Source organism: Pieris brassicae, chromosome 9, assembly GCF_905147105.1.
Source record: "Pieris brassicae chromosome 9, ilPieBrab1.1, whole genome shotgun sequence".
Lineage (NCBI taxonomy): Eukaryota > Metazoa > Arthropoda > Insecta > Lepidoptera > Pieridae > Pieris > Pieris brassicae.
Genome location: NC_059673.1, coordinates 8026552 through 8039798, shown reverse-complemented (window position 1 = coordinate 8039798; position 13247 = coordinate 8026552). Strand labels below are relative to the sequence as shown.

At 34.4% G+C, this 13247-nt stretch overlaps 1 protein-coding gene across 7 annotated transcripts in view; it reads right to left on the bottom strand.

The window, feature by feature from the left end:
- Positions 1 to 13247, bottom strand: part of LOC123713982 (solute carrier organic anion transporter family member 74D) — a 44965-nt gene that overhangs the window by 9007 nt on the left and 22711 nt on the right. For 5 of the 7 annotated variants that reach the window (XM_045667928.1, XM_045667927.1, XM_045667926.1 and 2 more), the window contains exons 2-3: positions 7859 to 8574; positions 999 to 1139 (exon numbers count right to left, since the gene is read on the bottom strand). In XM_045667928.1, coding sequence (XP_045523884.1) covers positions 999 to 1139; positions 7859 to 8504 — 787 coding nt within the window. In that variant the 5' untranslated portion in view covers positions 8505 to 8574. Of the gene's footprint in view, positions 1 to 998; positions 1140 to 7858; positions 8575 to 8642; positions 8927 to 9360; positions 9537 to 13247 lie in introns of those variants that run through there. The other 2 variants (XM_045667929.1, XM_045667925.1) reach the window with 2 other exon arrangements.

Below are 13247 nucleotides of genomic sequence, written 5' to 3'. Positions count from 1 at the left end.
TCTAACACTGCTCTTAATGACAATAAGGGTTAAGATAAATATCGTTAAAATATATACAATGAATACATTGTTACACTGTTTAATAAAACATCATGGCGGTTACAAATGTATCCATAAAACCCTTATTCATATTCAGTCTTCATCGATGAAGTTATAACTTAAAACAATAAGGAAATACGCGGAAACCATTTCGTGATTTGCGAATTTAATCTATTGCAAGTCAAGGCACGCTTAATTTCTACTTGGGTACGAGCAAAAAAACAGTGAATTGCCAACTCTGTTCTGTAGGTATTAAAGATGCCATTGTTACAAAGACTGGAATATCACTTTGTACGCATTCCTTTAGTACTTCAGTCACGTTCGTGCTTTCTTCGTGGATTTTGCGCACAAATCTGAGTCAATGGTTAAGTAACGGTAGCTGACAGTTCCGCGATGTGTGTAATGTGTATGGCTGCGAAGGCATTCCAGCTCCCATACCGTAGAGGATGTTTCAATGGGTACATTATACCGGTACAGTTCGTAAAGACCGAAGCTTAGCCAATAACAATAAATAGTTCTATGCTACACTTCGCAATTTCACGTTACATTGAAAATATATGAATCCAAGAATTTAAATATGTGATAATTTAAAAGACGGATAACGTAAACATCAAATCCACAAGGACACTGATTAATGCATCATGATTTTTAATGTATCATCTTTTTAATTTAGTTTGTTTTTTTTTCCTGTTTAGTTTTTGTCTTAATAACTGTGTATAACATGTATTATTGCACTATTATGTAATTTAATACATTTTTTTTTTCTTTACTCACAGTGGTTGCCAGGAAGAGATCGCTCGGAAGCGATAAGGCCGCCAGTTGCCCTCTTTTTGATTTAAATATGTTCAATTTTTTATTTTCTGTAGTATAACGAAGTGTTAATAAATAAATAATGCAGCTAAAAACGCATCGGTAAATTACTGTAAGAGATAACTTAATTTTTATAAGGATTGACTTACCAAGCCACCAAGCTCCAACCCATCTCGGATCACTATATTCGTATCCAGGGTCTTGCAGTGGATCTACGTATACTCTCGTACACAAAGCTCCGAGCAGAAATCCAAGTGCCGGTCCAATTACTCTGATCCCAATCGTTATTGCTGTAAAAAAGAATAAAAATATTAAATCCGTCTGCGGTCATAATAAACACACAAGGTGGCTTGCATGCTAGCATGAATTTCATTAATGAAAGTCCTACGGGAGCCAACGATGCATACAATATTAAAGATATTAATGATGAGCTGGGACATGCATTATGAAAATTGATATAAGTACAAACTGGCCAAGCGATGAAGCTAAGAAAGACTTCAGTCTAATTAAAGTTCGTTAAAGTAAATGGGTCTTATAGATATCACTAGACGCTGAAAGACGGCGAGTAGAATAGCTACAACAATATCTCTTGTATCTGAGTCACAATAATTAAAATATATAAAGAGATTTTTATATAGCTCTTATTATATAACCAAGGGTGATTGACCGAAAAACAATCAGGTACTTATGCAGCAAATGTAATCATTCGGAGAAATCGACCACGTCGCCTGCCAAAATCACCCAATGCATTTTGCTTGCATGTTCCACTTAGGACAGAATATAAATTTTAATATTATCATTATACACTATGGTGTTATTACTTAAGGTATACAGATTGCTTAACTATGTACTTTCTTTCTGATCTACAAAATAAATTCGCGAAATGCCTTTTGTTTTTCTTCTGATAATGATTTAATATTGCGTGTACCACTTTTATAACTGTTATTACCGGTTTACGTGTAATTAGCTTCAACCTACTGCATAACAATTGTCAAAAAAATTAAGTTATTTTGCACAGATTCAACTACTTAAAATTTGATTACAGTTAAATAATCAGCAGAGTGCAAATACATGGCAACGATTTTTAAAGACAATAAGCTTTCATGATGAAACAAATCGCTTTTGGTCTTGCGGTGATTATGATGATAAGATTTTTAAAAATTGCTTTTACATCAAATTCATAAACAGTTACATAAGACAACAATGGTATTAACTTTTATTTTAAGTAACAATGTTTGTTCGTTCTCGAACCGAATAGTCTCGACAAGATCGTCTACAACGGGTAGCCTGGTTTGACGAAATTAAGACAATTATGGGTCTCAACATCCCTAATACACTGAGACAAGCTGAGGATAGAGTGCTGTGGGGGCAGCAAGTCGACGTATTAGGAATTTTCAAGACAGGCACTACTTTCAGAAATGAAGACAAGAAGTTCGTTCTGATTAGTATGTGCCTACTGACTGCCGCTCAAGTTATATTTCTAGTTAATTCAATCTGAGCCCTAACCTTTTGGAGCAAAATATCAACTATCTTATTTAAAATTAAATTTAATGTTTTAATCTAACTTACAAATCACCAAATCAACTAATCATCCACAAGAAAACATTTGTCAATCAGTTTAAAATTTTCTAAAACCAGTTTACACAAGATCCATTGAGGCAACAGATGCACAACATGGGACGCGTTGAGTCCAGTTTTGTTCCTTTATCCTGTACACGTGACACGATTACTTGATACGTCAAAAGCTTTACAAATCCCTTATGAAATGTGCTTTAAGAAACATAAAGTACCGATTGTTGAAGAATAATAGACTGTTTAGTTGAGTTCCAATTATTTTCATCAAAGCTATCTTGATAGAACTTATTATGCTCAATTTCGCTTGCTACCCTTATTCTTCTGGTATTTGCTGATGTTAGGCACGTTAACAGAACAGAAAATTATAAAATATTTAAAGTAACAGAAATGAATACAGATTAAAGACGTATACAATAAAAATGGCTATGAACAGATTAACGGCTTCAGCAGCCAACTTTTAGTTAGCTAAAGATTCTAAACTTTATCAGAACAAGTGCTTCGTACACAAAACAATAGAACAAATATTAAACTTAAGAATGCATACATAATTATTATACGAATTCACAATGCAAATAGTAAACTAATTAGCCAATTGTAAAGTCCTGTTGATAACGAACTGTATATTGAAACCTAAAAACCCAAATACAGAGGATAACGTATAAAAGGCAGTAGGGCTCGAGATAACCTTGTTACATGATCTAATAAAACTGGTAAAGCTACAAGTAGGTGTAACTTTTTTGAGTCGGATTTTTTAATATGTAACTGTGCTAAAAATATATCATTTTAATCCATTTTACTACAGGTTCGAATTTTTGATTTAAATTATTAGACATTTAAAATTATCTTACTACCTGCATCTGAACTAAATTTTCGACATTTATATATATTTATCAACATGTCATAAAATAATACGTTTCTAGCTGGACACGAAAGTATAAACAAAACTGTCACTGCAAACCTTTCCTTGCAGTAAACGGATTCCATGAGGCATTTTAAACACACAATAAATTAAATGAATCAGTCCAAAAATCAGTTATTAATTAGATTCGTGCAATATTTAATGATAAACACGCCAGGTTGACTGATAGTGGTTCATTCAACTGTTTGACAACAAATATAATTAATTCTATACAAGTATGCCAAAGTAGTTTACTTCTAAGTAACTAGTATGTCGTAACTCGTAGTTTTAGTTTTCCTGTTTCATATTTTCAATACAAACTTTATGTAGAAATAAAGGACTAAAATAATTTTGTCTTAATATTAGTAAGTAAAATCTCACGTAATGATTATTGGAGATTAATTCAAATGATTTTTTTTATTAGAATAAAGGTCAAACGTGCTGGATGTAATATATAATGTAATACCCATGAACAAATTCAACGCCAGAGAAGATGTTTTAACGCCAGAGTTACAAAAGTAAAGAATATAAACACGAATTTATTACATTATGTAACTCTTTCGAGGGTCTACTCAGTCAGAGAGTACAGCAGTCTCAACTCGTTATTGGTATCTGCTGTTGTTTAAAGACCACATACACATTTTCACGTATAAAATGCCGGTAAATTTTGTCACCTCCGAGAGTCCGAGTCAATTGTTTCGATTTTTAAAAATATGCATTTTAGCAACGTAAATACAATTAGACAGGAAAATACCAAATGTTACTACAATAAAAAAATTGATTTATACTCTTCACTATAATCTGCAAATACTATCGTAATCTAATCATTGCAAAACTGACCTACGTCAACCACAATGATTACAGGGTAATATGATAGCCAAACTTGCATAAGAATATGTGAGAATTGCATGTGGTGTTGTTATACGCCTTTAAATAACAAGTACTATTAAATTTATCGTTTGTAATAAAGTTACCGCTTAATGGAATCTTTAATAATAATAATAATTTATTGAAAGAATACTGTACAAAAATGTGTAAGCTGGTACAATAGTAGGTTCGCGTATTCTGCCACACACAATGGCGCGCAAATTTGTCTTTAAAGAAGTTTTACATTTTACATTTTTTGTCATATGAATTGGTGAATTCATCATTTGTATCGTATATTTCATATCATTCGTTATTAAATTTATATCAACTACAGTGTCTCACGCAAATAATCATTTATTGAATAATACAATTTTTCCAAAAGTAATACCAAGACGGATTTTAAAGACTCTAGTCGGAAGATCTTTTAATTCTTTTGTAAATTATTGTAAACCTTAATTGCCATACAAAAGGTGATTTTCCTACACATAGGCAGTAGTTTCAATGGGAATCGAACATGGCTCAAACGCATCTGAGTATGACCTAAATAAGTTTAAGTATCAATTGTTAAAAGGCCGGCAACACAATAGCGAGCCATCTGGCATTGAGTGTCCGTGGGCGGTATCTACGGTGAGCTTCTTGCCTGTTTGCCCTGTTCTATTATATTATTTTTTTCTAGAAATGAATTTTTATACGAAAAGATTAATTAAACATTTAACAGCAGCAACGAGTTCAAAGGCAAACATTATGCTGAAATTAAACCCAGGATCCCCAGTAAACCATGGTTCTATGAGATTAAAAGTTCTAAAATTGTCACTTCTATCATATCTAGAATGCGTTTAGGACATGTATGTACATCTCATTCAAAAAAAACATTTCATTTTCCTAAATATGTAATTAATTATTTATCAAATATATTCTCGTACAATTAGAAATAAACCTCACTTAAGTACCACTTAAACAGAACCGCCTTTTAATCCCCAAGTACCAAATAATTTCATAAAACATACAATAAAACGATCGATTTCCTTGTTTTTTTGTAGACGGTTAAAGGGAATATATTTTAACAAGCTTAAGTGGCGACGAGACGTCCCGCCCTACTGACACATATGCATCTAAAACGCATCACACACGACATTTAGTAAACTCACGCGCACGGAAAACCACAATGCAGTTGCGCAATTGCACATTATACGCACGCTAGTTAAATTATACATTTAATTAGAAATTTTATCAGAATAAAACAAATTAACTCAAAATTGTATATAAAATAAAATAATACATTCTTTACTTCGAAAACTCAAACCAACTTAGCGATTTCTATTATTACTGTAGAGCTCTCGAGGAGACATTTCTACAGCTGACTTGATTTTTTTTTATAAGTCAGTGTTGCCAAAATGCTTTGTATAACGTTACGAAGCGTTGTTACGTAGTTTTGCTTTTAATATGCCACATAATTGTATTTAGGTAAAAAATTCACTTGGTTGCGGGGGGTACAGAAAACGTTACAGCTCGTTACATTGCGGTTCAAAAATCTCCAAAACTGCCATACGTAACACTTGAACGCCCCCTAACCATAGAATACCGACTTGTCTAGAAATAATTACTTACATGATAAAAAAATCCGTCTGTCCGATAAATTGTTAAACTCTACATTAAATCTAAATTTAATTGATAATGACAAAAAAAGACCGAAATTTAAGTAAATACTTCCAGTGTTCAAAACAAGGACGTAGAGCGAAAAGAAATGGCGAGTAACACACCGTCACAATTTTTATTCGCCAAGTTTTTTAAAGGAAAGGAAGCAAGAAAAAAGAAATTGTGGCAATTCAAATATGACTTTTATGGGTACAAACGTTATTACGTAGATTTCACGAACTAAACCGTGTAAAGCTATTTAGTCTTTACTAACTGCTCCAAGGGTGAGATTCAGAAACGAAACTTGCGTCTATTACTCCCGTCTGGTAAGATTTAAAGGTCGGTAACACATCCGCTAGACCCCGCCGTGGCAGGAGGCCTTGGGCGGCGGCTATTGCTTAATACAAAACGCTCGATTGCCTCCTGTCCCATAAAACAATAGATTCATCTTTAAGTACTCCCGTCTTGGGTTCGACTCATATTTTTCTTTAATACAGAACTGGACAGACGTTTGTCATCACATTGTAATTAATTGAATAATTTAAGTTACGAATTGGGTACAACTGAGTCCGTACATTTTTTTATGTAAAGTGCAATTGATTGACAGATGGATTCATTTATTTAATTCCATATAATAAAAAATGCATTAAGATTTGGTTTGACTTTTAAGTAAAAAATACTTGTGTCAGGGTTTCCAGTTCTTCCATAACAAACTTAATCCTTGTATTCCATAGCAAAGTTAATATAGTTTTTTTTTATTAAAATTTTAAATTCAATATCTATATACATTTACTTTTAAAATACGCAAAGTATGGGTTTGACATGGACTGTTCCTAATAATCTCAAAACACTGTTTATGAGATGTGATTTTAAATTTTTCTAAACATTAACACACTATTATTATCTACGAACTTTGTTTTAATTTTCGTTAGCATGAAAAATGCCTTTCAATTTTATTGAATTATGAATTGTTACTAATGCTACCTCTTATTATGATTTATAGAAGACTTAATAGAAAGGACTTTATTATGCGATTTTAAGACTGAAGCAAAGGCATTCATTACAATATTTTCTAATAAAAAACAATTACATATACAATTATAATATAATCATACAGTTGGCATTGTATGACTCTGCGTGTCAAGTGTTTATATACAAAGGCAATAGAAAATTATTGCTTTGCAAAAATTAAAATCAGAAGCGGGATGTCATCTCAGGGAAACTCTGCTCAAAATGATCAATAAGTACTTAGTGCTGTATATAGGCAAAACGATAGTGCGTTTCATGCGATTATGACCGCCATCTAGCGAAAAGTAGAAAGAAACCATATGCAACTCTATCTGGTATTGGATATAAATCTACCTTTTTATTGAGCATATGCTAATAAAAAATATCTTTTGTAGACAGACACCTTTGAAGCAACTGAATTTTGTGAAAGTGTATACAGCAAATGTTCTGCTAGGCGCTAAATTAATTCTTTATTTAGTTTTTAAACTATATAAATAGCAGTATTGTATTTCGTTTGGAAAAACACGGGCTAGATTTATTACTTTGTAAGTTTACATTGCAGTACACCGAGCGCGACGCCCCAACGAAACTCGTTTTAAAGAAACAATAGCCACCCGCATCGATACATCGAAATTATTTAATATTTTATTTACCTTTAAGTACATATACTTCTCAAAACTTACCAGTAAGACAACGATTTACAGAGAATCTTTAAGGCTTACAATAAAATATATCTATGAAGTTGTGTCTACTGTTTGAGTAAAAAATTGTCATGCCGTCCTAAATTGCGTATGCAATAAATGAGAAACGATCTATTAAGTATCGTAAGTAAAAGTAATGAGCTTATCCTGTAAGGGCATAGGCCTCCTATTATGTCAATTGTGAAGAATTGACATAATCGCTTCTCTCGCACGCATCGGTGATTAGTGAGAGTAAAATGCAAGCGAACAGCTTTAAATTACTATCATGAAACTTTGACGTTTAATTCTTTTTAAAAATATCAGAGTTACGATATAATTGACTTACCCATATACAGTGGAGACTGCCTGCTACCGACGTTGTCATCAACGTAGGGTATACCAAGCGTTGCTATCCCAGTCTGGCCCACTCCAACCACCAGGAGACACATGAAGAGCCAAGGAATCACCACCGCTGTTATAGAGGATCGAGCAGCAGTACTTTTCATATGAGCTGCATCGCAAGCTGTCGACGAATTGTCATTGCACACGGGCGCAGCTTCAGCCCGATGCGAGTCCAAATGGACGTCCATTAACTGCGTCCCATATAGTATATGAGGTACCACACATCCAATAACCCCTATGGCCAGTACGATCATCATGCATGCAATCCATCTCGGCCTGTGTCCACGGCCAGCTAGATAAGTCAGAAATAACGCTGTGCATATTTGTCCAATTTCCGTCGCAGACAGTAAAATCCCTGTCGTCTTTGATTCCACCTTATACAGCTTCTCAACTGTCGTCGTCACACTCACGAAATAAGTGAGGAACATGCCCTGCAACACCCAACCCGAGAGGAAAACCAGCATGAACACGTGAGTCGAGTGAAACACTGAGCGAGGCTGGGCGGGCGGAAGTTTGCAGTCGAGGGAGCCATTATTATTTCCGGAAGCTAACCGTTCTTGTTCCTCTGGGGTGGCCTCAACGCCTTTCATAGCGTCTTCCTGGGGTGCAAGGCCGTTGGGACCCTCCCCACCAACTGGTACAGTCACAACAACCGGTGCCCTGCAAAAAATGAAAAACAGTTCAACAAAATAGTTAAAAACAAGATTTTTGCAATTGAATAAACTCACGTCATATCGCTTGTCTACGACTAGTCTGAACAACCCCTAGCGCGACGCAATCGACACAGCGGAAACAAAATGTACGCGAAGCTCGCTGAATGCTTTCTGATAACGGGGCGACAAGGAATGTTGATTGGCGATATCGAAAACTTCTGAGTCGTCGCACCCGAAGCGACTCGAGCGCATGCTTTCGATAGGAACTGGATAAGTGAGCGATTGAGGGATGTAAAGCTGCGTGCGCGCACCCAGCCCGGCGCCGAGAGACTGCAGCGTGCACTTGCGTCTTGCAGCCGAGCGCACAGCACCCGCCCCTCGACATCTCCCCACAGGGTTTTTATTGGCTGCCTATCCGTTTTTTAACACCGTATGCGTTCACTCACGATGAAAGCCGTCTGTTCGTCGCCCTCCTCGCGAGATTCCCTCTCGCCCCGTCTGCGGAATGTCTTTGTCTCGAGCATGTCTTTACTCACTATTTACATTTTACATACAATTCAAATGTAGATGAAGGTGGGAATGAAGGTGGAAACTGTTTTTTTAATCTGGCGCACATTCAAAACGTGCACGGCGATCGTAAATCTATAAATATTTAATGAGGGCAAAATTGTATGATAAAGTTATGTGGACACCGATGCGTCAACCGTCAGGAATCAACAGCTAAGTTCGCAATTACCGGTGCGGAATATTAATGTGAATGTGTGGTACGAGTAACAGGACTCGCGAAACTTACCACCGGGGCGATGACCAGCGACACAGGTGGTCGAAGTCCTGACTGGACTATTGCACAAATAATACTAAATGCTGGCGAATTTGTCGAAGCCAATGTATTTTCGTGAGCCGATATGTTAACTGCATTCTCTGATAGTGAGTTATGACATATGCAATGCACGGGTTATCAATATATTCTTATCGCGTTGATAATGGGCGCGAAGCGAATAGGCCGGCCACTTGTTGAGCGGGTTACTGGCCTAACAACCTTAAACAGAATGCCCTATTTAACACATCAAGCTCTAGTCTGATAGCCTTGGTAACACTTGTTAAAATATGCCTACAGATATTGGAGGCATGACTGTCCAATCCTATACGTCCTCAGCACTTGTGAATCAATAAAACCAATAAGTATCGCAAAAAACTGTTACACATTTAAGACAAAAAAAAATTTGACTGTACTTTTAAATAATTACATATAACTCTGTATTCGGTCATTATATATTCAACAAATACATTGGCTTTGTATGTTACCTGTAAGATAACTTATACATAAATAAACAATTTAAACTAATAGAAAGTTTCAAGAGGGAAACGCTAAATAATTCGAAATATTAAAACAAATCATTAGGAAACTCTAATTTATGCTTTAATTAACTCTCTCTTTCGTCTTGGCACAGATTGTGTCGGTTAATATAATAAACACTTACAGCAATAACAATCATAGTTCTCAGTAGTTTCTTCTAAATATATATTTATTTAATTAAAACACCTGTGGATACCACAGTTTACAAAAATAACTCTTGCATTCTCCGCCTGGTGCCTAGATAGGATGTATGTGTAAATGAACAAGTATGTATATGTAAACCTAGCCGGTAAAAATGAAGGTCATACGGTAGTACAGTTATACATCCCATTATAGACAAGTATCTTTTGGCAATCAGATGAACTTAACCCTATATATATATATATCTGCCAATTGTGTTACTAAGCCACGGTAATTGGGACTTCTAACACATATTTCAATTTAATTGGATGGCAACGAAAATAATATCTTATAAAGAATCCAAAAAAATACTCAGATTGAAAAAATTGAAGAAATCTGCATTTATACAAACATAAAAACATAAATATTTTGTTTTAATATTAAGAGTGCATTTGTTTTTTCGATTTAACTTTTTCGAATTTTTTTTTTTGTTTAAGCACTAAAACCAATATAAAATATTAATGTTCATTGAACAACGAAATACCGCTTAATATAATTCCAAAACACGCAACGCTTAATCATCAACGTCAACCCATATCAAAATTTGTCTGTGTGTACGCAAAAAGACACTGCCAAATCTGCATTTAGATACACGAAAAAAAAAACGACATCTGCATTTAAAAATTTAAATTACGAATGGCAAAAATTATTCAGTCAATTCTCGGACTTTAATAAAACAACTTCGCATACATTGATTGCATACACTCTGTTAAATACAGTCTTAAGTCGAATTAAAACAAATGCTTATATATTTTAGGCTGGTTTAGTTACAAATGAGGAAAAAAATGTAAATAAGTGGCTCTACAACCCTTGGTCTAAAATGTTAGTACTGATTGATTATAAAAATCACAAAAAAATTTAGGAAAAGTCAGTAATATTAAGATTAAACATGAGAAAATCATCTCAAAATGTTAGTTCACAGACTATAAATTAACTTCTGTAAATGCATTTGTGACTGCAGTCTTATCTATATTATATTTGTTTTCCTTTTTTTACATATTTGCACTTATGTCAACGCCCTACACCCAAGGGACCGCATAATATCAGTGTTGGTGTCTTTACATGGAGTCCCTGAATATAAATAAATAAATAAATATAATTCAATATAAATTTTATAAATAAGTTTTTTTTATTGTTCATGTAAGTCCTGTCTAAGAAATTGTCATTATTTCTATTATTCCTTATTTATGCCTTAACAATAGTATGTAGAAAGTCGAAAGCTAATTTTGTATGAAAATGACAGTTCGTGTTGTAAAATTTCCTGACACGTGTAGTTTTGTGACATCCTGGATTCGAACTAACGACCAACACACCTACCTATTCATCTATCATTCATCACAGTGTTGTTATATAACATTGGTGAATAAATGTTTAATCCATTATAAACAAACAAAATCTTTCCTCTTTTTCATATGTGTATAGAAATTAATTAAAAATATTTGCTTATTTTATTTGAAAGAATGAATAACATAAATAACAATGCCGTCGCTAAGTAGTTCCAGAAAAAATTCAAGTCCTTGAAAACGAAAAGAGAATAATTGGACAAGGAGACTCATAAATTTAGCAACAAGACACTACACAGTTGCACGCGCATTAATCATGCATATATATCTTATTTATAATCATATATATTTCCACATTACCTGTTAGTTGCAAGCAAAGCGCAGAATTGGTCTAGTGGACGATTAGGCCAACAAATATGTGTTCGACGATACCTAACTGCCTTGGTATTTAGTGGGACTCGATGGGAAATGCTGACCTTACCGAAAGTAATTCTATTAGCCAGATGCGGTAGAAGTCTGTTATAATTGATCGAATTAAGTGTATTTAACGCACGCTCGTACTTTGAAGGAAATCATGATTTCAGAACCAAAAATAATGAAACGCACAGAAGGCTATTGAGAAACATTCATCACGAAACAGATACAGAAATCTGAGACGAAGATCAAGGATTATAGCGCCACTGTTATTTTTTATGCAAATAAGCGAAGTAACGAACACAAATACTGTTATTTATTGCAATACATTTACGTTTAAGCCCCCAAAATAGGAACTGTCACTGCCATTTATCTTACTCCACCTGTGATCATGAAAGATAGGTGTGGTATTGTGGCAAATAAATTTGTAAAATTCGTGTTATTAGTTTATGTATTAGTCGTTCCGTACTGAGTCTTAAACTCGCAATAACTAAAACTTTGGATAGTAATAATATGAAATACACCTCTTTTTTATTCTTATTCATTACTGAAATTCATGCCTGTCTAAGCCCTAATCGATACGTCTTGCTGCAGTCACACCACTCCATCCTCAGCTTGTCTAAGTGGATTAGGGATCTCGAGACCCATAATTGTCTGAATTTGGTCAGACCAACGTGTAGACGATGGACCCCGACTTCTCCTGCCATCACTCCTCATACCATTACCAGTCAAAATACACACATTAGATGACTTTAAAAAAACAAGTGGCTATAACTTCATTGTATGATAGTTGTTGACGATGTGAGAGGACGCGCGGTCAAGGTAAGTAGGCACATTATAATTGTATGCGCCACAAGTTATAGCAAGTGATAAGACGCAGTTAGTTACTAAACTAAATTTTGTAAAGTGCTAACATTTCTCATCTATCATCTCATTGTTAGCACCTTTCTTAGTAAAATCAAACATCAGTTAATAATACACCTTAATCTATGAAACTAATTTTCTAATTGCCAGTATAAAAGGATGAATCCAAAAAATTTACTTGAAAATTCCTATACAGAGCTACGCTGCACTCATTATATTTTTTAGTATATATTTTTAAAGATTTTTGTCATGAATGAAGATGAGAGAAAATTTAGGGTTGAGTCTTGTGAGCGAGAATATGTAATATAATATACAGTCGAACGAGGAGCGAATATCGACTCTTTTTTACTGTCTGTACGAAATATTAATTGCGAGGTACTATGAATAGGGATTCATTTATTGGTCCATGATCACCCAGTAGAAATTTAAAAATAAATTTTTAAATGTTTTTTAATTACGCATTTCCTGCTTCGACTCTGATCGAAACGGGCTAGCTCATTATAAATAACGTTGTTGTTCTCCTATATTCTACGAATATAGTTAATATATGCGGTTCCAGCCTTAATTCGGTCGTGTATATTC